We start from the raw sequence: 25,856 nt of genomic DNA, 5'->3' as shown, positions 1-25,856 counted from the left end.
AGAAGAAGAAGAAGAAGAAGAAGAAGAAGAAGAGGAGGAGGAAGAAGGAAAAGAAGAAGAAGAAGAGGAGGAGGAGGAAGAAGGAGGAGGAGGAGGGGAAGGAGGGGGAGGGAAGGAAGGAAGGAAGGGAGAGAGAGAAAGAAAGAAAGAAAGAAAGAAAGAAAGAAAGAAAGAAAGAAAGAAAGAAAGAAAGAAAGAAAGAAAGAAAGAAAGAAAGAAAAGGAAGGAAGGAAGGAAGGAAGGAAGGAAGGAAGGAAGGAAGGAAGGAAGGAAGGAAGGAAGGAAGGAAGGAAGGAGAAAGAAAGAAAGAGAGAGAGAGAAAGAGAGAGAGAGAGGAAGGAAGGGCTCATATATTTTTCCTCCAAGATAAAGCTTCCAAGGAGGTGCTAGCATTCCAAAAGTAACATCAGATCATAGAAGACAGAGCCTCTCCTATCTTGCTAGCTTAGAAGACAGCATGAGAGATTCATACTAAACCCAAGGAAGAACTTCCTGCTGCGAGGGCTGTCCTGGATTGGAATGGGTAAGTGAGACAAGCCCTGTAATATCACCCTCCTTTCTCAGGATCAGATGAGGTATTGACTTGCTTTTAAAACCCGGGAACCAAATGAAGATGATAGGGAGGCCACAGTGGGAAGTCCCAGCTTAGTCAGGAATTAGCTGTGTGTCCTTGGGCAAGTTCCCTCTCATCTCTATCTCACAATTTCCTAGTCTTTCAAATGGAAAGGCTGAGAAAATGTACTTCAATGGCGTTTCTGTTTAGGATGTCCCTTACCATGCCAAGTCTCAGCTCCCTCTCTTCTACCAAATGCAGAAGCCAACATCAGAGATGTTGGAGAAATCTAAGGAGGGGGTCCCTGGATGAGATGACATTTTTTTGCTCAGGATCCCTTAGGGCCAGAGAAGAGTTTCCAGTGGCCATGCATCTGCTGTGACCGCAAACTTAGCCAAGCCAAAAGCCATGCTCCCTCACCCTCAACAGCCAAGCCAGTCCCAGGAAGAGGGTAGTTCTACCAGAAGCCACTGGTGATCTCACCAAAGGCGGAGTGGTCTTTCTCCCACCCACAGGACCCAGGAGGAGAAGCCAGGGCTGGCCTCACTCATTATGCCAACCTGGGCCAGCCTTCTTTGGCAGCAAACTCTAGCCTAACCCTAACGCCTTCTCCCTTCCTAGGCATCCAGAACTCTGCAAACCTTCACTCCTTTGCTATTCAAAGCTGACCTCTATCTACTGCCTAGACATTGCTGGGGTTTCAACATCTTTGAGAGCCAGGAAAGCAAGTATCTGACTCAACAACCTTCGCCCGGTAAACAGATTAAAAAACTGAGGCTCAGAGAGAGACAAGACTTGCCCAAGATCGCAGCCCAAGTCACCGATACAGGCAAGACTGGATCTGAGTCCCCCACATGCAGGATGTGCCGTCACCCTGTCTTCAGCAATTGTGACAGCATCCCTTGCACTGAGGCCTCCGGCCCGCAGGGGTGGGGCCAAGATGAAGCAAGCATGGTGTCACTCCACACCCCCTCTCTTTCCTCTCCTGACTAAGTTTCTCTGGCTTCCCTGAGGCTGCAGGTGTTAATCTGGGGGGCCCTGGGCCCTGAACCGGCAGCAGAAACATGAGGATCCAGAGCCTCCTCCTCCTGGGGGCCCTCCTGGCTGTGGGGAGTCAGCTGCCTGCTGTCTTTGGCAGGAAGAAGGGAGGTGAGTGCGGGAAATCCCTCTGCTCTGGGGACCAGATTGTCCCTACTTCTCTAGGGAGAGTAAGGGTTTGGGAGAAGGCAGGTCATTCCCTGTGGGGGGTGTGTGCGCGTGTGTGCATGTGTATGTGTGTGTATGTGTGGATGCCTGATTCTTAGTGCTTTCAGAAGCCTGTGTTTTTATTTGTGTACATTTGTGTCCACCTGCCTGTGTTGGTATCTGTAAGTGTCTTTTCGGCCAGTTTCTCAGTGCTTGTCTGTGCCTGTCTATATGTCAGGGGGTGGCGGGGAGGGGAATGCACGTGCCTGTCTCTGTGTAGACGTGTGTCTTTGTGCCTGCCTGTCTGTGCAAAGCTCTGTCTGCGTCTTTGTGCCTGCCTGTCTGTGGAAAGCTCTGTCTGCACACGTACACTTAAGAATGGCTGCATGCACACGTCTGAGCTTGTGCCTTTCCATGTGTATCCATGTGTGTCTCTGTGCCTCCAGGTGTGGGGAGGGACCCTGTCTGCACCTGCTGGTCTGTGGTGTGACTGAGTCGGTGGGTCCACTGCCCCATCTGTGAAAAGGACTTGGGAATTGAGGAGAGGGTGTGGTTTCTGGGGTCTGGGCTTTGTGGGGAGGAAGCTCTGTCTCTAGCTCTCATCACCCCAACCTGCTGTCCCCATTCCCACCCCTGACAAGGCTGGGGCTGGCCTGCTGACAGGTGAGGGAGGGCCGCTGAGTGACTAGACAGGTGACTCCTGCTCTGGGTGAGGCCTCCACCTCCATCCTCTTCTGGGGCTGGAACACTCTAACCTACATTCACCTGTGCAACCCTGGCCCTGCCTTTAAGAAAGGGGACAGTAATGGGGACAGGCTGAGGAAGGAAGTACGCTAGTGAGCTCCAAGGCCGGACCCTGTGTTGGCTGTGATTCATGCACCATCACCACGTAACTCCTCAATGTGATGCTGTGAGGACAGGACTATTTTTATCCCCATTTTGCAGATGAGGAAAACTGAGGCATAGTGGGGAAGCCCTTAACAAGGTCAAAGACTGACTCTGAGTTAGTGCCAAACGTGGCATTTGAATGCAGGTATTTGGAATCAGAAAGATTCACCTTACGAACTGTTACAGCAAAACCCCAGGACTGAAGAATGCACCCCCAACCTAGGAAGGAGCCGAGAGACCAAAGAATTACTTGGATAAGGCCAGATCGGCAAGTGTGTGAGTTTATTAGGACTTCCATACGGAGCACTCCTGGAAGGCAGCAGGACAGGTCTGAAGACTTACTCCATGTAAAATGAGGTCCTATGCCTCTCTCTCAGGAGTGAGTGGTGTCTCGAGGAATAAGGGCCTGGCACACAGTAAGCACAGCATAAGTGGGTGATTTGGGGGAGTCCTTGTGTTCCTAGGGAGCACACCCCGATATTCAACCTGGCTGCTCAGAGGTAAAGAGCTGGCACAGCAGAAACCGAGCCTGCGCAGGGCCACTCTGCCTGGGCAGGTGTGACACGCTTGTCTCTCCCCCAGTTTACCACACCTTGTCCCCACTCGTTTCTCTCCCATGAGACATCTGCCTGGCTGCTGGTAGAATTTCAGACAATGGAGGAAGGTGACGAGGCCAAGGGAAGGGAAGTCTCAGTTTGTTGCCTGTGGAAGCCCAGCCACCTCTGTTTATAAGAGCTCCGCATTCTGCCCCTTCTCACTCAAACGTCTGGGTGTCTCTGATACAAAGATCCTGGCATAGTCCCTGATAAACAGCAAGTGCCTAATTAAATGCTGTCAGCGGTTATGTGGTATTGGGAAGATATACGTGTCTGTGTAGCCCTGTGCATATGATTCTGTGTATATGACTGTGTATGCGTATATATGTCTCTGTTCACACACATATGCTATATATTTATATACACAACTGTGTGTGTCTGAGTGTCTGTGTATGTATCTATGTGGGTAGGCATGTGTACATGACAGTATGCTCGTGTATTTACAGTGATTATGTTCCAGCTCATATGTACATATGTGACTGCCTGTTTATATATGTGTTTATAAATATATTGCATATGTATAACTATCCGATGGATGTCCGTATGTATATATGTGTGTATTAAGTTGAACCATGTAAAATTGCTACTTTTGTAGATAAAACAGTTGACTATCTGCAATTTCCTATTGTTAAGCCTGTAGCTAATTGTGTGTCTAGATCTAAATGTGCTTGTGTATTTGACTATGTGTGTGTATCATCTGTGTGTACAAGTGTATATATTTAACCATGTCTGGATACAATTCTTTTGCTCTCTAAGTCTACACACCCATGGTGGATGCATCCGGATGTGTGTGGCTGTCTCGATGTACACATCTGTGAGTGAAGAACCTGGTTTGGAGGGACTGTTAGGAAAGGCAGGCAAACAAAGTGAGTGTGACCACCTAGAGCCTCACACTGGCTCTACACATGCCAGGCTTTTATCCCCACCTCCACATTGCAGCTATCACAGTTCTTCCACTGGAAATGCCAGCTGTCATGCCCTCTCCCTATCTGCCCATTCCCCAAGGTTCAGCTCCAGGCCCCTGGGTACAGAAACTCTCCCTGCCTGACCCACCTGGCTCCACCGGCTTTGAGTGCAGGCAGCTCCGTCTGGCCCACCCTTTGAGGCCCGAGCACCTTTGGCTTGGACTTGTGAATTCAGGGCTAAACCGTTGACCTCAGACTGTTTCCCAGGAGCCCTCACATCACTCCCATCACCCCAAACCCACACTTTTCCCCGCTCCCCGGCCAAGCCTTTCTTTCTCCAGCAGGGGGCAGCAATTCAATTTAAACCAACCCGCTCTGACAGCTGAAGTTGACTTAGAGCAAGTAGGATGTGAGCAAAGTGCCTACTTACGTGTGCAGCCAGCACCCAGGCAGGGGGCTGAGGAGGAGTGGCGGACACAGAGATAAAGTCACCAGATCCAGCTGCCCCTCGGAGCTCTTGAACATTTTCTCTGATGCTGGATTTAACTGAAGGCCTGGGATCTGCTCCATGTCTACAGCTCAAGGTGGATGGAGACTCACAGAGGTCAGAGGGAGCCGGGCCCTGGGAGTCCTAACTCCAGCCCATGTGGGTCTGGGCAAGTCACTGCCCCTTTCAGGCCTTGATTTCCTCCTCTACATGGAGGAAGATACTGATTTCCAGCTTTATGCATGAAATCTGAACATGGCCCAAAATCCCAGCAAGAAGAGTGGTTAGGTAAGCTCTGGGACAGAACACTCTACAGCCATTCAGAAGAACACCTCAGAGATAGAGTTAATGCGTGATCCTCGAAACCATGCCATTTGCAACAGTGGTGAACGCAACAGTACAGACGTGGCCAGCTGTGGCTGTGACAGTGCACCAGGCTGGCCGCTGCTGACGCATGTGCGATGCTGGGCCTCACTTCCAAACCCTTTCTTTTCAAGTCACTGAGCCCCTACTGTTTGCACCAAGTGCTGTGATATGGACCAATGGTGAGCAAAGCTAGCAGGGTGTCTGCTCTCATAACCTCCAGCCAAGTGAGAGACACAGACAAACAGATGCAGCGTCACAAACTCTGGAGGAAAGAACTGAGTGTGTGTGTGTGTTGGTGGGGGGGCTGACCTAGTTAATGTGGGGTCAGAGAAGTAGAGTCTTCTGAGGATGTGATGTATCTGCTGAGTCCTAATGAGCCGACCAGGCAAATGGAGTACAGGAGAAGTGCACCAGGCAAAGGATGCAGCCAGAGCCAGAACGCTGCAAAGAGAGCTGGCTTGGAGCAGATCTGGAGCCACTGAGTGGAAGGGCAGTAGAGGATGGGGCTAGAGAGATGGGCAGGGCCCAGACCAGGCATGGCCTTATTGGCCAGAGTGGAGATGCTGGGCTTCATTTTCCCCTATCATTTGTGCCATCTGAGTCTCAAACTAGCCCAGCTTCCCATTTCACAGCCAGAAAACTGAGGCTTGGAGTCATTAGAAACAAACAAACAACAACAACAACAAAAAACTAGCCAGAAGACAGGCAAGAAGCAAGGGATGGAGAATTCAGATCTTGTCATTCCCAGGTGAGTGCTTATTACATAACCGTGAGCTTCCTCCAGCTGCAATATTGGGAGATTCTCTTACAGAGAAATGGGGAGGCTGCCCAGCAGATGATGGGCCGTGCCTCCTATCGGTGCCTGACCAGTGCGTGGAAGACAGCCAGTGTCCCTTGACCAGGAAGTGCTGCTACAGAGCTTGCTTCCGCCAGTGCGTCCCCAGGGTCTCTGGTAAATGCCCCTGTCTACCTTGCTGACCACCCAAGCCCCAAGCTCCAGGGCCAGTGGGCACAGGCAGAGCTCACCCAGTTCCCTGTGTTGCAGTGAAGCCGGGCAGCTGCCCACAGGACCAACTGCGCTGCCTCAGCCCCATGAACCACCTGTGTCACAAGGACTCAGACTGCTCGGGCAAAAAGCGATGCTGCCACAGCGCCTGTGGCCGGGATTGCCGAGATCCTGCCAGAGGTGTGGCTCCTGGGCACCAGGGGCAGGTGCCTTCCCTCTCCGAGCCCCAGCTCTAATACTTTCTTCACTGCTGCAAGCTTAACAGCATGCCTCCCCAGAAGTCAGGGCCTCCCGTGGCTAGGATTGGGGAATTGGATAGGGGCTGGGGGAGTCCTGCTAGGATAACAGAGAACCTGGAAGTCCTTGGTTCTCTTCTTGAGCTTGCTGTGGCACCTGGACAACAGCCCTAAACTGCTCCAGGCTTCCGTTTGCCCTTTTGAAGGGGGTGGAGGAGTCCAGCCTTGGTGGCAACCAGAGCTGCGCTGGTCGGGCATGGATGGGAGACCAAGGCCAGAAACCAGAGCCCTATTATGGGAAGGAATTAACCCTTTCTTTCTCCCTCCTCAGGCTAATTCTGATTTAGGATCCGTGGCTCTGCACCTAAGCTGGGGACCAACGGAAAGAGTTCACGATGGGAGGCCTGGGGCCCTGCCCGCCGGACAGCACTATCTCTACTAGCGGTGGTTCCAGCCTTCTGATAAACACTGGCCTGCTGTCACTTCCCTGCAACGCATCTGCCCCTGGATTCTCCCCCTGGGAGTCAAAGTCCATAGCCTGACCTCGCAGGAAGGCCTCTGTATCACGCCAGCACCCTGCACCACTGCCATACGAGTTTCCCACCCTTCCTAACACGTTCACACCAATCCGTACATGCTGCTTCCTCCACCAAGAAAGCCCAATTCAGGCAGACCCTGACCTCTCCCTCAGGCAACCCAACCACCCAGAATGAATATTCTAGCAGAGTTTTCCAAACATCAGTCATTCACCTCTTTCATGATTTTCACCATAACTACAAAATAGCACCACGATGGGCTCCACGCTGCCTGTGCCACCATTTACTTAATGTTTTCTTTAAATGACTCACTTTTGTGTATAAACAAATTCATTTTAAAAGAAAATTGATATCACTACTATAAATGAGATAAATGAGATCAATTGCCACAAATGGAATTACGAAAACAAATACAATGGAAACAGCTCAGTTCCATTAAAGTAAATCATGTCAGATTAAATGATATTAAATAGTGTTATTAAACTCTAGCTAGCAATAGCCACCTGCCAAGACTGAGCCTGAAGCCTGTACTCAGCCTATGTTTTTTTGTTTTTTGAGACAGAGTCTCGTTCTCTTGCCCAGGCTGGAGTGCAGTGGTGCGATCTTGGTTCACTGCAACCTCCGTCTCCCCGTTTCAAGCAATTTTTCTGCCTCAGCCTCCTGAGTAGTTGAGACTACAGGTGCCCGCCACCATGCCTGGCTAATTTTTGTATTTTTAGTAGAGACAGGTTTTCGCTATGTTGACCAGGCTGGTCTCAAGCTCCTGGCCTCAAGTGATCCGCTTGCCTCAGCCTCCCAAAATGCCGGGATTACATATGTGAGCCACCGCACATGGCCAGTCTATGTTTTAATCAATGAAGATTTAAAGGGTTAAAGATGCAAACCTCTAAGCTGAGCCTTTCTCCCTGGGGAAATCAGAAGGCTTGAGAAGGGAATGACTTTCTCACTTCAGGAGTTCACGTTATGTGACACTGCATCCAGGTACATACTAAGATCACTTCAAATTGCCCCAAATTTGGGGAAATTTTGCTCAAGTAGTCAGGATGTCATTATTATGGTGGGCCTCTCTCTACCTCACTCACTTCAATTTCTCCTGGGTCTAGTATGCAGTCAGGGTTTAATGAGTGTTTCTTGCAGGGAGAAGGGGTCAATGAGGGAATGACAGCCATCCCAAGGGACATCCCTGGACCCAGACAGCTGGGTTCCTGACTCTCCCACTTTCCTCCTAGGAAGGAGGTGGCAAATTCCCTGCTCTATCTGCTGGGCCTCTTGTATCCAGCACAAGACTGAGGGACTGGGCGGTCCACTGTGGAGGTCAACTTGGGAATCCTTGGTCTTCTTTCCCTGTTCTCTTGGCCTTGCGGTGTGATGACAGGTGCATCCTTCTGCACTCTGGGCTTCTGTTTGCCCTATTGGAAGATGGAAGGAATTCTACTTCCTCACCCTCCTTGTCGTTCCCATGGGATTCAAATGCTTGAACCATTGACTGAAAAGTGCCAGATGCTAACTACATGGATATAGAATGAGGTCTTGGAGAGGGGAAGGAGAACTGTCTGGGAGTCACTGACTCCGAGCAACCTTAGATATTTCTCTTCCTCTTTCTAGGCCTCAGTTTCCCCATCTACATATAACTTCATATAGTTAACACAGATAATGTGGTAGATTGGATTATTTGCCTACAATTTTCCCTTTCCCCTCCCCACCCCATGCTTACAGTGGCTTCCCTCAGGGAGAGTGTACATCCTGCCCCAGTGACTTGGGCTTGGCGAGGAGATCTGTTTTAGCTAACGGGATGTGGGTGGCAGTGACAGTGTAGCCTGTTTAAAGAAAAATACCACCACTCTTCTTCTTTTTTTTTTTTTATTGAGATGGAGTTTCACTCTTGTTGCCCAGGCTGGAGTGCAGCGGCACGATCTTGGCTCACTGCAACCTCCACCTCCTGAGTTCAAGTGATCCTCCTGCCTCAGCCTCCCAAGTAGCTGGGATTACAGGCATCTGCTACCACACCAGGCTAATTTTTACATTTTTAGCAGAGATGGAGTTTCACCCTGTTGGCCCAACTGGTCTTGAATTCCTGACCTCAGGCAATCTGCCCGCCTCAGCCTCCCAAAGTGCTGGGATTACAGGGGTGAGCCACCGCACCTGGCCTCCACCCTTCTTGGAGCTTCTGCCCTCTGCCATGAGAAGAGCTTGCCTGAAGCCACTTGTCTTGCTGGAGAGACACCTGAGGCAAGCCTGAAGCTGAGTCAGACCAGCCAAGCCTCAAACTTGCCAAAGAGAAATAAATCTTTGTGGTAAGAAGACACAGAGATTCAGGGGTTGTTTGTCACAGATTCATCACAGAAAGAGCTTAACTAGTTCAGATTCTGGTTATTAGTCTGTAATGAATGTCTACTGTAGATCTCCCACTTTTAAACATCATTTCATTCATCCAACCCATAACCCTGAGAAAGGCTATTCCCATTTGACAGTGAAGAAACAGTGGCTATGAGATAAGTGACTTGCCCAAGACCTCCAGCTGAGAAATGATGTAGCCAGGATTAAACCACACCATAGTCCTCCCTTGAGAGTAATCAAGGCAGCAACAGCCAACAATTACAGATCATGTGCCATGCACCAGGTATCCTTTTAATCACTTTACATGTATAATCTTGTATAATCTCATTAAATCCTCATATCCTTATCGGGTAGGCTTCATTACTTTTCCCCATTTCACACATGAGGAAACTGAAACACCAAGAGGTTAATTTGGCCAAAGTTGTCCAACTTGTAAGTACTAGAGCTGGGATTCAACCCCAAGGAGTCTAACCATAAACTTTACGTCCCTATTGACTATACTAATTAATTATAATCGGTCTTTGAAGATTCCTCCCACTTAAGACTCCTCCTACCTGAAGATTCAGTGTCCACATCTGAAAAATGAAGATCACAAAGACACAAAAAAGTTAAGTGACCAGACTTAATTCTAGACAACTGGAGCCCAAGCCTGTTGATACACAGCGTATTGTCCTAGGTTTCTTTCCTCAAAGGCATCAGGAGGAAAATTAGGGGGTCACAGCAGGAAGCTCCCAGGTAAGCCAGTTAAGACTTGGCTGCCAAGAGCCCTGTGACTATCCTGGAGCCCTGAGTTCTGAGCTAGGTCCTTGGAATGGCAGGAGGTGACAGGTCACAGACTATGGCTTCTCTGGCTTTAGGTAGCAGCATCTATACAGCCCATTCTAGATTCCCTGCTCAGCTTCCTGGCTAACTCACTCCCTGTTCCAGCAGTTCTGTGAGTTGGTCTATGCAGTGCCAGCTCCAAGTTCAGCTCCAACCCAATCAGCTCTATCTCTACTGCCTGTCTCCAGTGGCTTTCTGAAAAGTCTCCGAGGAGGCTGGTTCCTTTTGCAGACTCTAACCTTGCTTTCCTCCCTCACTCATTCAATAAATGTTTGCTGAGCACTTAATATAGGCTCTAGGCTGTGCTTTGCAGAACTCATGCACTAATGGATGAGACAAAGCCCTAGCTAGAGAGCTGCATGACATATACCAAACTGGAGAGGCCTGGGAGGCCGGGAGAGATCTAACTCAGCCTAGAAACCAGGCAAGTCTTCCTGAAGATGATATCCAGGTCAAGACCTTGAGTTTTAGCAGGAGCTAGCCAGGTAGAACACTTCTAATTATCCATTCTCCCCTTCTTCCTTACCAATAGCAATGTCCCCAGTTAGAAATACTTGCCCCGCCCCACCCCCAGGCTCTTGGAGTGCCGGTGACATTCCATATTTTGACCCGGGTGGTAGTCACAATGGATACATACATTTGTAAAAAAAAAAAAAAAAAAAAAAATCATTCAGCTGTAACTTAACATTTGTGCACTTTACCACGGGAACAGTATATTTCAATTTTAAAGGTAAATTAAAATTTTAAAAATATGTTTCCTCTCCAGGCTCCCTTGCACCAAACAATGATCGTGTGACCCAAGACTGGCCAATCAGAAGCAAGGGAAATCTATTAGGAGGGGCTTCCTGGCAAGCTATAGTTTTCCTAACTAAGGAGATGGACTTGGCCTTTTGTCTGTCATCCATTTACCCTGTGTCCTTCCTGGAACATGGCTGCTGCCACTAGAACAGCCATCTGGTGTCCTTGAGGATTGTCTTAGTTGGGTTCCCCCAAAATAAATCTTAAGATGAAGAATCATATGACAGTGACGCTTCGGAAATGTTTTCAGGAAAAATGGCTATAGGAGTACAGAAGTTCACCATGAAGAGAAGCCAGTGATGATGTGAAATCCAGTGAAGTCCCACAGGGCAGTTCTAGAAACAAGCATACATGGAGCACATACATTCTCAGGTACTTCAGGTTCTCCCTGTGTGGAGCCATAGCAGGCTCTGGCAGCCTCAGGAAAGCCCAAGATACCAGCTGTCAGGAGGAAAAACATACCAGGAGTCTCTGTGCACAAAAGTGGTAAAGGATCCCAGAGGAGCTGTGGGCACGAATGAGTCACATAAGAACGGTGGAGGAGGAAGTGACAAGGAGCCTGGGTCTTCAGGGCTATTCATGAGCAGCTGCACCTACCCTGGCCTGCCAAAAAAAAAAAAAAAAAAAAAGTAAACTCTTTTCTAGTGAAGTCACTGTAATTCTGTTTCTGTTCCTGCAGCGAAGTTAAATTTTAACTGATATGCAGGGCAAAGAAAGGGCAGGAAGAGTTGTTCATGGAGAGGGAAGAGCATGTGCTAATCCTCATCTCAATCCTGAAAGGTGGGTGTTGTTCCCATTTTATCGATGAAGAAGATAAGGATCCAAGAGAAGTGCTTGGCCCAAGGTCACACAGCAGTTTAGTGGCAAAGGCAGGATTCAAACCCAGTGTATTCATTATCTATTGCTGTGTAACAAGGTTTCACAAATGCAGCAGCTTAAAGCAACACACATTTATTATCTCACAGTTGCTATGGGTCACGAACCCGGGTACAGCTTAACTGGGTCTTTTGTTTCAGTTTCTCTGCTTCACGAGACTGCACTCGAGGGGTCGGCCATGGTGGGAGTCTCATCTGAGCCTCAATGAGAGAAAGATCCACTTTCAAATTCACAGGGTTGTTGGCAGAATGTCAGTTCCTTGAGGACTTAATGGACTGAATACCACAGCTCCTGGCTGGTCGTTGGCTGGAAGTCACCCTCATTTCCTTACCTTTCCCGCCTGGCGATTTGCTTCATCAAAGCCAGCTGGAAGTCACAACCTTAAGTAACCTAATCAGAGAAGTGACATCCCATCACTTTTGCTATATTCTGTTCATTAGAAGCAAATCAGTAAGACCTGTCCACACACAAGGGGAGGGGATTGCACAAGGGCATGAACACCAGGAGGCCGACATCACTGGGAGACATCTTAGAAGGTGCCCGTCACATCCAGGTCTACTTAATTCCAAACACTTACGTATTTTCTGCAACATCAAGCTTACTCTGAAGGTAAAACTGCACGGATTCAAATGGCTAAAACTGGCCAGGGACTGGGGGAGAATTTGGGGGACAGCCCATCCATGATACATGAAGGACAGGGATACCCCATCCTTCCCACCCATAATGCCCACCTTCCCACTCTTGTGGCTCACAAATTCCACCAAAACTTCATTTACCTCTCACTGTGTAATCTGGGGATGAAACCAGATCCTGGTTTCATTCTCTTCTGCCCTTGGGAAATAGGTCTGTCTTTTCTCAGTTTTGGAAACTTGTCTCTGCAGCTCCAGGGAAAACTCCTGAGTCCTAAGGGGCAGCGAAGGCTGCAGACAAACTCTTACGCCAGGAAATAGAAGACCTGCTTCTCGGCAAATCTGCCTCAGTTTCCCTGTTGGTCAAATGAGGGAATTGGGCAAGATGCTCACTAAGCAGCTTCTTCCTCTAACTTCTTCTTTCGAGGGAAAAACTGAAGTGGCCCAGCCTAGAGCTGTGCTGTCTAATATGGCAGCCACGAGCCATGTGTGGCTCCTGAGCACAGAAAATGTGACTAGTCCAAACTGAGATTTGCTATAGGTGAATCTCAAAAAATCTCTCTCAAAAAATAAAAAATAAAATAAAATAAATGAGTACACTGGATTTATATATGGAAGGCAGAATTCAGATGACCCTTCCTCAATGATCCTCATCCCTGTATAATCTCCTCCTGTTTAAGTGTAGGTGGAGCCCATGAATGTGTGTTATACGGCAGGAGGGAGATTGCCCTGGGTGGGCCTGGCCTAATCAGGTGAGAGTTTTAAAGTCAGAGATATTTCTCTGACTGGTTACAGGAGAGGAATTCAGCACTCTCATGTGCCTAAAAGAAAGCAAGCATTCATGCTGTGAACTGCCTATGGGGCAGGAACTGCAGGCAGCTTCTAGAATCTGAGATTGATCACCAGTGGACAGCTAGCAGGAAAAGAGAGACCTCAGTCCTATAACGACAAGGAAATGAATTCTGCCAACAATCTGTGAGCTTGGAAGAAAACTCTGAAGCTCACATGAGAACCTCAACCCTGGCCAACACCTTGGCTTCAACCTGGTGAGACCCCGAGGGTCCAGTAAGGCCATGCCCAGACTTCTGACCTATAGGAACCATGAGATCATAAATTTGTATTGTTTTAAGCTACTAAATTGTGGTAATTTGTTGTGTAACAATAAGAAAAATCAGTACACTGGATTTTAGAGACTTAGTACAAAAAAAAAGAAAATGTAAAATATCTCAATAATTTCTTTACTGATTCCAATGTTGAAATCATAATATTTTAGATTTAATAAAAGATATTACTAAAAATACAGTTGATCCTGAAACAATACAGGTCTGAACTGCTACTGTCCACTTATTTGCAGATTTTTTTCCAACAAATACGTTGCAAAATTTTTGGAGATTTGTGACAATTTGAAAAAACTTACAGATGAACCATGTAGCCTAGAATTATCAAAAGCCTGAAGAAAAAGTTAGCTATGTCGTGAATACCTAAGATATATGTAGATACTATTTATGTGTTAATCGGCTGTTTATGTTATAGGTAAGGTTTCTGGCGAACAGTAGGGTATTACTCGTTAAGTTTCAGGGGAGTCAAAAGTTATATTCTAATTTTCTAGGCATGGAGGAGTGGTTTCCCTAAGCCCCACTGTTCAAGGGGTAACTGTAATTTCACCTGTTTTTCACTCTTTAAAATGTTGCAATCAGAAATTTAAAAGGATATATGTGGGTCGGGTGCAGTGGCTCATGCCTGTAATCCCAGCATTTTGGGAGGCCGAGGCAGGTGGATCATTTGAGGCCAGGAGTTCAAGACCTGCCTGGCCAACATGGCAAAACGCCCTCTCTACTAAAAATACAAAAATTAGCCTGGCGTGGTGGTGCATGCCTGTAGTCCCAGCTACTCAGGAGGCTGAGGCAGAAGAATCGCTTGAACCTGGGAGGCGGAGGACGCAGTGAGCCAAGATAGTGCCACTGCACTCCAGCCTGGGCAACAGAGTGAGGCTGTATCTCAAAAAATAAAAAATAAAATAATATATGTGGCTCACATTAAAGGTGTTGGACAGTGCTGGCCTAGAGGACTCAGAAGTCAGCCATGGGACCTCCGGCAAGTCACCACACCTCTCAAAGCAGTTCTTATCTGTGAGATAGGAATAATAGTAGCACTTACTGAACAGATAAATTTGCAGTTTGAGTGAGATTGAGAAATACGCTTGACCCAAGGTAAGTACTCAATAAATGTTGGTAATTATCATTATTGTTCATAACAATATTTGCAAAGGCTCATATCCAGGCCCTAGTCTCCAGTAACCTCTCCCCAACCAGCAGCCACACAATAGGTACACGTGTGGGGACTTCACAACCTCTACAAAGCTCTTTGGCACATGTTCTTTGCCCTCACAACCCACTTGGCAGGTTGGAATCAGGAGCCCGTGGGCAGGTAAGGACACTGCGCCTCAGGGGTAAAATGATCGTTTCAAGTTTCACAGCTCACCTAAGAAGAACCTGGGACTCCAAGGGAGATGAGGCCACCTTCTACAGCTCCCTAACTCAGTTACCTACGGTGTGAGGAAGTGACTGGAGCTCACCCCTAAAATGGGAGACATAAGATCCTGGCCCTGTCAAGAGTGTGCCAGGAATAGCTGAGATCAATCACTTACAGCAGCTGAAGTACCCTGGCACATACTAAACACTCAATTAAGCAAATCATGATTACTGTTGTTCCTTTGCCAGAGAAGCTTCTGCTGAAATCCCTCTCTAAGGGGAATCCTCATGCCCTAAATGACCCCTCCTTCCCGGCCCCGTAACTCCGGAGGATGCCCCTGCAGGTAGGCCCAGTCTCCTGACACCACCACCCCCTAACCGAGTCAGGAATAGAAACCGCCGCCTCCAGCCGCCAGCGGCCTCACTCCCTCCTCCGGCAGCGATCGATGCGGCCTTCAGCCGCGGGGGACTAGGCAAGGAAGAAGGAAGGAGAGGGCAGCGGGGCCGCCTGCAGTAGGAGGCTCTGCGGGGCCGGCGGGACAGCGGCGAGACCGAGTATAGCCAGCGGCCCCCAGCTTCGGTGACTTTGGGACAGACACAGGAGGCGCCCGGGAGGTGCCACGACAGGTAAGGGGCCTCCTCTGGGGAGGGACGTGGCTCCGGGATGGTCCGGGGCAGCCAGAGTGGGAGGCGGGGCTGCCTGGGGTTCCTGGTGCTCTTACCCCCTCTAAGAGACCTCCCACCCCGCAAGGAGGAAGCAGTGTGGGGTGGCCGCGCTTTGGAGACCCTGGCTGGTCCAGTTTACTCATCTGTAAAATGGGATTAGAAAACCTCCCTGGCAGGGTCGGTGTAGAGATTAAACCAAGTGAGGTGTGCATGGAGCCCAGAGAAGTGACTAGCAGATAGGAGGTGCTCAAAATAAGTGTGTGGAGAGAGAATGAAATGAAAAAAACCTGCTGTCCAACCTTAGCTGTGCCATGGACTAGCTGGGTGATTTTGAACAAGTCACTTAATCTTTCTTACTGATCTTCAGGTTCTTGTCAGAAAATGTTTGTTGAATTAATTATCCCATTTCACAGAGCAGGAAAGTGAGTTCCAGATGGACAAAGGGATTTGTCCAATATTATGCTTCTAATGGGTGATGGAACTGGATTAGAAATTTCATTTTTTGATGCCAAATGCAGGTGGAGATCCAAGTGGAGGTGGGAGTGGAGCTACATCACACATGTTTATTGTGCATTGATTATGTGCCAGGGACCATGCTGGCAATCAACATCTTGCATCATTTAATCCTCTGAGCCTCTCCTGGAAAGTATGATGCTACTCGGTTCCACAGATAGGGAAACAAGCCCAGAGAGGGCAACGAATGCACTCAAGGTCAGCAGCTAGTAAGTGGCAGACTCAGGTCCGACCAGAGGGTAGTACACGGGATTAACATTTATTGAGCATCTACTGTTTACCCAGGGCTTTGAACAGATACCACAATAATGATTCATCCAAAGCAACATTACCCCCATTCTAGAGGTAAAGGAGCTAAAGCCCAGAGTGGGAAGGAGACTGGCCTGAGGTCACAGAGCTAATAGTAACAGAGCTAAGGGTGGAACCCCAAATTCATTTAACGCCAAGCCCAGGTGCTTTACACACACTTAATCCCTAGTCTAGGCATTACTGAACCCACAATGCAAATGAGATTGCCAGTGGTGAGGAGGTGTCACTAGCCTCCAATTCCAGCAGAGCCAGGAGTCAGGGGGTGGTAGAAGAACCTAAATCCTCCCTGAGTATCCACTAAGGCTAAGCACTTTCTATAATCTACCTTCATCCTCCAGTCATCCCCGGAGGTAGGCGCTATTGTCTACGATGTGCAGTAAATTGAGACCTGGAGGATAAACAGCTTCCTCAAGCCCCCAGGTGCATCAGGGGTGGAGATAAACCCAGGTTTGCCTGACTCCAGAAGATAGTGACACCAGTGAATAATTTATTAAATTCCTTCTGTTAGCCAAGCCCAAGAAAGACATTAGGTCTTTTTATCTTCATAACCACACTTTGAGGTGAGTATTTTTATCTCCATTTCACAGAGGCTCAGAGAGGTGATGTGACTTGCCTAAGGTGACACAGAGAGTCAAGGTTCAAGGTCATGTCTGGCTGACTCTACAGATGTTTTACATAAGCTAAAGCAGGAGATCTCAAACTTGACCATGTATCTGAATCACTTTCCAATCTTGTTAGAACACAGACTGCTAGACCCCAGCCTTAGAGTTCCCGATTCAGTAAATCGATGACAGGCTGAGAATTTGCATCTTTGACGAATTCCCAGGTAATGCTGATGCTGCTGGTCCGGGGAACACACTATGAGAGCCTCCGGTCTAAAGTGGTGCTCCCAACACCCCTAGGAGGTAAGTGTTACTATCCTCATTTTGCAGAAGAAACAGGTTCAGAGGGCTGGAGGGCCCCAGATCCCACAGTAGAACTTTGCTGTAAATAAATCCAAGTTTGTCCTGGAAAAGGAGACATCCTATTGAGCACCCACTAGGTGCCAGGACATCCTGCGATTCCATTGCTTTCCTATCCTTCCAGGTAGATCTAAGCATTTATTTTCCAAAGGAGAAAAATGAAATGGGGGTGGGGTGGGTCAGTGATTTGACCAAAGTCAAATGATGGGGATGAAGGATAGTCAAAGCCAGGCCTGACTCTGAGTCCAGAGGGCACCTGCCACCTACTGAGCGCCTCCTGCATACCAGATGCTTCACACAGAGTCTCCAACACCCCTTGGCTGGTTGGATGCAGGAGGGGATTTTAACCTGGTCTTCCTGGAAGGGAAGCCCAGGAACTCCTCAGCGCGCCCTTCTGGTGTCCGCAGGGAGGAGCACTGAAGCCTTGGTGAGCGAGTGCCCGATCCCTGACACCGGGATCCGCTGGCGGCAAAGCGACGAGGCGCTGCGCGTGAACGTGGGTGGCGTGCGGCGGCTGCTGAGCGCGCGAGCCCTGGCGCGCTTCCCGGGCACGCGGCTGGGCCGCCTGCAGGCCGCGGCGTCGGAGGAGCAGGCGCGGCGCCTGTGCGACGACTACGACGCGGCGGCGCACGAATTCTACTTCGACCGGCACCCGGGCTTCTTCCTGGGCCTGCTGCACTTCTACCGCACCGGCCACTTGCACGTGCTCGACGAGCTGTGCGTCTTCGCCTTTGGCCAGGAGGCCGACTACTGGGGCCTCGGCGAGAACGCGCTGGCCGCGTGCTGCCGCGCGCGCTACCTGGAGAGGCGGCTGACCCAGCCGCGCGCCTGGGACGAGGACAGCGACACGCCGAGCAGCGTGGACCCATGCCCCGACGAGATCTCCGACGTGCAGCGAGAGCTGGCGCGCTATGGCGCGGCGCGCTGTGGCCGCCTGCGCCGCCGCCTCTGGCTGACCATGGAGAACCCGGGCTACTCGCTGCCGAGCAAGCTCTTCAGCTGCGTCTCCATCAGCGTGGTGCTCGCCTCCATCGCCGCCATGTGCATCCACAGCCTGCCCGAGTACCAGGCCCGCGAGGCGGCGGCCGCCGTGGCTGCGGTGGCCGCGGGCCGCAGCCCGGAAGGCGTGCGCGACGACCCAGTGCTGCGACGCCTCGAGTACTTCTGCATCGCCTGGTTCAGCTTTGAGGTGTCGTCGCGCCTCCTGCTGGCGCCCAGTACGCGCAACTTCTTCTGCCACCCGCTCAACCTCATCGACATTGTGTCTGTGCTGCCCTTCTATCTCACGCTGCTGGCTGGTGTGGCACTGGGCGACCAGGGAGGCACGGGCGGCAAGGAGCTCGGCCACCTGGGCAAGGTGGTGCAGGTGTTCCGCCTCATGCGCATCTTCCGCGTACTCAAGTTGGCGCGCCACTCCACCGGGCTGCGCTCGCTGGGAGCCACACTCAAGGTACGGCCTTTGAGGCCAGGTTGGAGCGGGGATAGGCGGGTGTAGCCATCTGGCAGGTTAGCAGGTAAACTTACAAGCCTCCCAAGTCCAGGCTCACGTTGAACTGAGACCCCGTCCTTTGTGCCAGGCACAGGGCTGGACACCAGGTGTATGTTTCACATGCAGTCTGATTATCCCAATAGCTCTGTAAAGGGTTTACCTTTTTCCTAGGGAGAAAACTGGGGCATAGCTTTGCTTGTCTTTCTTTTTCAAAACAAAGAAAAAAGACAAAGATCACTTTTGATATATCTATCAAACATCAAATTATATGTATCATAAAGATGTGCCAAGCAGGATGCTGACTTTCTGCTAGAGCCTTTCTTCTGGCACTATCGGGGCTCTGATAATCATAGGTCACTCTTAATAGGTAAAGTCTAGGAATAGCCCCAGGAGCTAACACTTACTGAGCACTCAATCTGTGCCAATTTCACATCCATTATCAATTTAGTCCTTAGGAGAACTTCCTCAGGAAGATGCTATTATTTATTCTCTTCCCGTAGATGAAGAAGCTGAGGTTGGAGGGTTGGCTCTTTAAAGCCTGGTTGCAGTTTACTGAGCATCCTCCTGGTGCCAGGTGCTGCATTGTGGGTGAATCACTGCCCTGGCAAGCTTGCGCTCAAGGGGGTGAAATCAGCCTGGTTTGAAGAGGGAGGCAAGGCGAACGGCATGTGCCGAGGCCTGGAGAGAGAACAAGATGAATGCTGGGAGGAGGACATGGAGGGAAGGAGATTCCCAGAGATGAGATTGAAGAGGTGAGCTGGGCAGGGTACCGAAGGGCCGTGAAGTCTTGGCACATGATTTTGGACTTGGTCCCGAGGGTATAGGAGAGTTCCTGAGAGGTTTAAACAGAGGTAAGTGTTATTGTCACTGCTTTGCAGATGTGGAAACTGAGGCTCCAAGAGGTGACAGTGCTTGTTGGAGGTTCCTCAATAAGCAGTAGAGCCCAGAGAAGAACCCAGCTGTGCCTGGCTCCAGCACCTCATGTTCTTTCTCCTAAAGCTCCACGCAACTCTGCTGATAATTCCCAGACAATGCTAAAAGAAAGATCCCTTCCATCCAAGGCTTAGTAAAGCCTCTTGTATGCCCTCAGGATACTGGGTGCTGGCAGATGACCTAGGCAGAATCCTAGGGCACTGGGCAGGTATAAGGAATTACATTCGCCAGACCCCCTGAGCTCAGCATCTCCCCAGGGAAGATCCCTGTGCCCCAGAACGCTGCCCTATCTCCTCCATGCAGAGAGCCAGGGCCCGACACTACTAGCTTTGTCTTCAGTAGGGGAGAAGAGTATTACTGATCAGGGCTGCCAGGGCCTAAGATGCAGGTGTAAAATACTCCAGATGAGAGCCTTGCTACTCAAAGTGAGGCCCCTGCCCACCAGCAGCTTTCTCATCATTTGGAAGCTTCCTAGACATGTAGATTCTCTGGCTCTACCCAAGACTACACGATTGGGTTCTGCCAAGACCCCTGCATGATTCTTCCACGCATTAAAGTTGGAGAGAGTCTGCTCTAGACTAGGGGTTCTCAGCCTTGCATTACTGACATTTGGGATCAGGTAATTCTTTGATTTGGGAGCTGCCCTGTACATTTTAGGATGTTTAGCAGCATCCCTAGCCTTTACCCACTAGAGGACAGTAGCACACCTGTCCCAGTTGCAACAACCAAAATTGTCTCTAGACATTCCCAAATGTCCCTTGCAGGGGCAGAGGGGAGGGGGGGCAAAACCACCCTGTTTGAAATCACTGCCCTAGAGCTTGGCCTCAGGGACAAAGCAAACATACATGGCCATAGGAAAGTGAATTCTATAGGTGGTCCAGGGGACTTATGTCCTCTCAGCTTCCTGGAGGAGCAAACAAATTTTTATACTTTTCAGATCAGTCAAAAGTACATGAAACCAACTCTTTGCCTTGTGGAATATAAACTATGGTTCTCTTGGTTCCGCAACAGTGTAAAAGTCACAAGCTCTTCATTCCCTGGCTGTGGTGCCACCAGTAACCCGGAGTTAGAAGAAACAGCTGTAGCCTAGCAGATACCTTGGACAATAGAAATTGGGCCTGTGCTCAATACCAGCGAGTTTTGCTGCCAACTATAGTTCAAAGATCTTAAAGTCAGGGGACCTGGGTCTTAGCACCAGCTCTATCTTGCTCTGACTTTGGACCTGTCCCTTATACACTCTGGGCCTCACTTTCCCCATATGCCTAATACCAGGACTCTAAGCCCATCCACTCTGACTTGGCTTTCTACATTCTCTTTCAGCACAGCTACCGTGAGGTGGGCATCTTGCTGCTGTACCTGGCCGTGGGTGTGTCAGTGTTCTCTGGTGTGGCCTACACAGCTGAAAAGGAGGAGGACGTGGGCTTTAACACCATCCCAGCCTGCTGGTGGTGGGGCACAGTGAGCATGACCACCGTGGGCTATGGGGATGTGGTGCCAGTGACGGTGGCTGGCAAGCTGGCAGCCTCAGGCTGCATCCTAGGGGGCATCCTGGTGGTAGCGCTCCCCATCACCATCATCTTCAACAAGTTCTCCCACTTCTACCGGCGCCAGAAGGCCCTGGAGGCAGCCGTGCGCAACAGCAACCACCAGGAGTTTGAGGACTTGCTGAGCAGCGTTGATGCGGTGTCGGAGGCATCTCTGGAGACATCCCGAGAAACCTCTCAGGAGGGACGGTCTGCAGATCTAGAGACCCAGGCCCCCAGTGAGCCTCCACACCCTCAGATGTATTAAAACCAGGGATCTGTGACCCCCTGCCATGCCCCTACAGTCAGCTGAGACAGCCGAGATTCCTCCCCTGCTAAAGTTCTTCATGGTAGTGAGCCTCTCAAGATCACTCATGCTGTCCTGAGAAATGAGATTCAAAAGCTGCATTCCTTCCTCCAATCCTTCCTCCAAAGGTCCAGGGCAGGACAGTGCTACCCTAGATTCTGTGAGATTCTGCGAGCAACTCAGAAAGCTTTATAAACCTTCCTCCAAGCCATTCATGAAGCAGGCATGAGCCAGAGGGAGGAAGTTGAAAGGATGCTAATGATTCCTGAGCACCTCCTGTACATGAGCCAGGTCATGTTTGGCCCTGTGTTGGAGAAAGATAATTATTGCCATTTCACAGATGAGGAAACCGAGGCTAACAGATGAGCAATGCCTCTCCCAGATGTTACAATTAGAAGTGGCAGAGTCAGGTTTGGAATCTGGGCTTGTCGGTGGGCCTGGAGCAATGCTCCGTCAACTCCATCTTTCTTCTGCCCTCATGAAGTTTGCATGTGCGTTTTGGGGATTCATGGATCCCCAGAGTTGATCCACAAGGTCAGAAATCCCTTTCAGAGCCAGAGAAAGGTCCAGACAGGAGATTTGGATATAGGAGCTCTGGATCTCAGCTGTGGTTCCTTTCTAGGAGCATCCAACAGGAGTCAGGTCTCAAAGATGAGTCCTGGAGGGAAGGAGGATGAGTCCTGGGAGGAAGTACAATAGCATTGTACTTGCCTCTTTAGCTGGTATGCAAGATTTGCTAAGCAATAATCTTCCAGTCTTCCTCCCAGGGATGATGTGAGAGAAAGAAACTCTGAAGGGGCCCTGGCCTGAGGTCTAGGCGACCTAGCTGCACCAAGACCTGCTGTGAAAAGTGGTCCAATCCCTGCCCCCAAGTCCAGATTCCAGCCTCTCTGTCAAACGGTCGGAATCTATGACCCAGAGGGCAATGAAAGCCAAGTAGCGCAGAGGGGTCTCTTAACTTAAAGCCGGCTCAGCTCTGAAATGTTGGTGGCAGAGGGCTGACATATATGAATACTGGCTTCCCAGACCCTTCCCCCGCAGCCTGACCTTGGCAGTTCCTTTCTGCCCGTCACACAAACGTCCAGCCCTACCTTGTCCAGCCCTACCTAGAGTACCCATCCAGGCCCATGTGTGAGAGTCCTGTCCCTTCTGGCCAGCTCCAGCCCCGTCATCCTTGTTGGGGGCATATCTCTCATACCCATCTGCCGAATCTTCTCTCCACTTGCTAAGAAACTCAGAGGAGGGGGTCCAGTAGCCCTTTCCACATACTGTGGCTACAGCACCCAGCACTGTGCTATTGTTGTCTGACTGTGGCTGTCTCTGTCCCCTCACCCTGAGCCTCAAGATGGAAGACACTGTCTGGTTGAACTCTGGGCTTGGTGCAGAGCAGGTGTTTGGTAAATGTTGAATAGATAATTCCTACAGCCCACTGGGTGCCAAGCACAGAGGGGGAAAAAAGATAGCCAGAGAGAGACCTGGCCCTCAAAAAGGTGTGAACAAGACTGAAAAGGAGGTCCGTTCAGCTCTGCCTGCCCCGTCCCTGCTTGGTTCTTGAAATTTTTACAATATCTTCCTTGTAGGTTCTTTACTTGCTTACTCAACAAATACTCGTTGGAAGAGTCTTAAACTGGGGCTTCATGTGTGGCCTGCAGTCATGTTTTGGCTTAGTCCAACAGTACTTTTATTATATTTTAAGAATTTGAATGCCTTTGCGTGAGGCATGCGCTCTCAGGTTCCCCATAGTGTCTCCCCTGCTGCCACCCACAGACAGACGCACACGCTGTTGTTATGCCCAGCCACTCTGATTTACTGGCTTCTGACTTGTGGACTGCTTACTAGTCTCAAGAGATACAGTGGTGGAAAAATATATCCCTATACTCATGAAGCTTACTGACTAGTAGGGAAGATAGACTCTAATGCAATAATCACACAAATATATCCTAGTGAGCTCTACTAAGTACGGGTGTGTATGATGTATCAGGGACCATGGCCCGAGAAAGTGAGAAGGCTTTCCTGAGCAAGTGACAATCTAACCTACCATCCAAATGATAAATTGCTAATTAAGCAAATGGGGTTCCAGGGGGGAGTACTCCAAGCAGAGAGAATGGCACGTGTGTGTCATACACAGGGTCTAGTACATAGTTGGCCCCCTACATATGAATGGATTCTGGGTCTCCAGATTGGAACAGAGGATGGAGCTAAGCAGGAAAGGGCTTCTCATGAATTCACCACACACATACCAGCCCTTCTGCACACTCTGCTCCTTACATCAAGGCCCAGCTGAACCCAGCTTAGGGGCAGATCAGAAGGGCTGCATGTACCACCCTTATGGTCTTGCCGAACACACCAAGAAACCCAATGGCTTCCAAATTTTCTGACCCTACGAACAGGTCCCTGATACTGGTGTGGAGAAAGCTCAAGAGAGAACCATCTGGCCTGAGCCCACTGTGAGGCTGTTTGTGGTCCTGGCAGAAAAGCAACAACTTGCTCCCCTTCCCATGTATCAATGAAAACCATTATGCAAATAAAGAGCTGGGCCCCAGGACGTGTTTCTGCTTGTGTGGAGATGGCTCCCTGACATGCTGCCTGAGTGACTGGAGAGGGTGGGTAATATGTGGAGTGACTTGGAATCCACATTCTCAGGCTCCAGTCCTGGATTTGGCACAGACTTTGTCTGTGGTTGTGCCAGCCAGAACAGGTTGCAAGTGACAGGAATTCAGTTGGAACAAACTTGGTCAAAAAGGATAATTTATTGAATAATTAAAGTGATGAATAACTGTTAACAATTAGAGTTTGGGGTATAAGCAAAAGAAACTGACATTAAGCAAAAAAATGAATTTATTGGAAGATATGTTAGTTTCCAGCAGCTGTTGTAACAAACTCAGACAAACCTGATGGCGTAAAACAGTAGAAACGTACTCTCTGACAGTTCTGGAGGCCAGAAATCCAAAATCAAGATGTCAGCAGGGCCACCCTCCCTCTGGAGGCTCTAGGGGGAAACCCTCTCCTTTTCTCTTCTAGTTTGTGGTGGTTGCCACCATTCTTGGCTTTCCTTGGCTGTGGCTGCATCACTCAAGTCTCTGCCTCTGATCTCACTTCACTGTCTGTGTATGTCAAATCTTCCAATGCCTTTGTCTTACAAGGACACTTTTGATGACACTTAGGCCCACCAGGATAATCCAAGATGACCTCATCTCAAGATCCCTAACTTAATCACATTTGCAAAAAGACCCTTTCCCAAATAAGGTAACAGTTACAGGTTCCAGAGATTAAAATATGGACATATGTTTGGGGCCACCATTTGGCCCACTACAGAAGGGTATCTGTGAAATTCACCTGATCAAAGGAATAGCTGACTGACGAGGCCTCAGGAAATACAGGAATGAGGGGAGCTCTAGGGACCTCAGTAGCAAGACTCATGAACCTTCTGTTTAAAACACTGCCACCCACATGATCTGCCTCCAGTCACCTTTCTTCCCTGTATCATCCTGCTCACAGTTCCAATCCCAGGAGAGAGTCTGATTTCACTTGAGTCATATGCCTCTCTCGGGAGGGATGGAGGGCAAGGTACTGTATTCGTATTTGCAGCAGTTGGAGGAAAGGTACTTACCCAAAGAAAAGACCACGTATTGTCACCAAAATAAAGGCAAAAGGTATTAATAGGCAAAAATAGCATACCATACACTCCCATCCTTTTCCCATACACACAGACTTATGCATGTTTCTAACATAAGGAAACTCTCTTATATATAACCAAAATATACTGATCTCCCCAAAGGAAAGACACCCAATGGGGCATATCCTGTTCATGAATCCAGCTATAAGTTCATTCTTCCACTGGTACCACTAATTCTGTCTCAGTATCCTGTAATATAAGGAATAAATAGTAAATGTAACTGCCACCAGCATACCCTATATATACTAGAGGAAAGGAAAAGAAAAACACAGCAAGGAGGAAAAGAGGTCATTGCTATGTCCTCATTTCTGTAATGGTCATAAGGCTGCCGCTGGCATTTATAACATCCCTTCTCTGTGAACCATGTCATGCCCCCTGCCTTTGGCCAGCACTTTAGTTGGTTGGGATTCTTTGTTTGATGGGGTAACCTAAACCTTTATTCGTAGAGAATCTGAGCACTTGTTAGTCCTGCTGGCATGTGAAGATTCCCCAAGGAATTCCATGGAGTTACTTGCATTCCTTTCTGCCTACTTTGTGAAGCAGTAACCGTATTTCCCCTTGACAGGGTGGTTGATTACCCTAATCAAGATTGTAACTCCCTTTATACACACCTAGGGAAAAGAAAAGCTCAGAAAGTCCAGGTGACAGTCTCTCTAAGTAAGCAGAACTCAGAGTCATAGGGATAGGAAGCAATAGATTTGCAAGTGGGTCATTGGGTTTAATCAGAAAACAGGCAACTTGATTGAAAGCAAACTTCTCATGCAATCAACTTACATCATTAGGGTCT

The 25,856-nt window shown here is 49.2% G+C and overlaps 2 protein-coding genes across 3 annotated transcripts; both read left to right on the top strand.

The window, feature by feature from the left end:
* The first annotated feature begins 1,537 nt into the window (after positions 1-1,537).
* On the top strand, positions 1,538-7,115 carry WFDC5 (WAP four-disulfide core domain 5). Its single transcript, NM_001169023.1, is given in 4 exon segments — positions 1,538-1,702; positions 5,792-5,932; positions 6,026-6,166; positions 6,554-7,115. Coding segments are annotated over 4 exon segments (372 nt in total). The 5' UTR covers positions 1,538-1,617; the 3' UTR covers positions 6,559-7,115.
* A 7,094-nt stretch (positions 7,116-14,209) lies between these two features.
* Positions 14,210-25,034, top strand: KCNS1 (potassium voltage-gated channel modifier subfamily S member 1). 2 transcript variants are annotated; one of them, NM_001168733.1, is given in 5 exon segments: positions 15,127-15,318; positions 15,876-16,083; positions 17,006-17,084; positions 17,549-18,591; positions 20,884-23,935. In NM_001168733.1, coding segments are annotated over 3 exon segments (1,590 nt in total). In that variant the 5' UTR covers positions 15,127-15,318; positions 15,876-16,083; positions 17,006-17,008; the 3' UTR covers positions 21,355-23,935.
* Positions 25,035-25,856: the final 822 nt, after the last annotated feature.

Source organism: Papio anubis, chromosome 16 (assembly GCF_008728515.1).
Source record: "Papio anubis isolate 15944 chromosome 16, Panubis1.0, whole genome shotgun sequence".
NCBI classification, from domain to species: domain Eukaryota; kingdom Metazoa; phylum Chordata; class Mammalia; order Primates; family Cercopithecidae; genus Papio; species Papio anubis.
This window is presented reverse-complemented; position numbering and strand designations above follow the sequence as displayed.

Excerpts from the sequence above, each read along its gene's own strand:
- KCNS1 (XM_021944108.2), top strand. The coding sequence starts at position 17,009 with ATGCTGATGCTGCTGGTCCGGGGAACACACTATGAGAGCCTCCGGTCT. Across the intron at positions 17,085-17,548 it reads GCTCCCAACACCCCTAGGAG|GGAGGAGCACTGAAGCCTTG; the intron begins GTAAGTGTTACT and ends TGGTGTCCGCAG. Across the intron at positions 18,592-20,883 it reads CGCTGGGAGCCACACTCAAG|CACAGCTACCGTGAGGTGGG; the intron begins GTACGGCCTTTG and ends ATTCTCTTTCAG.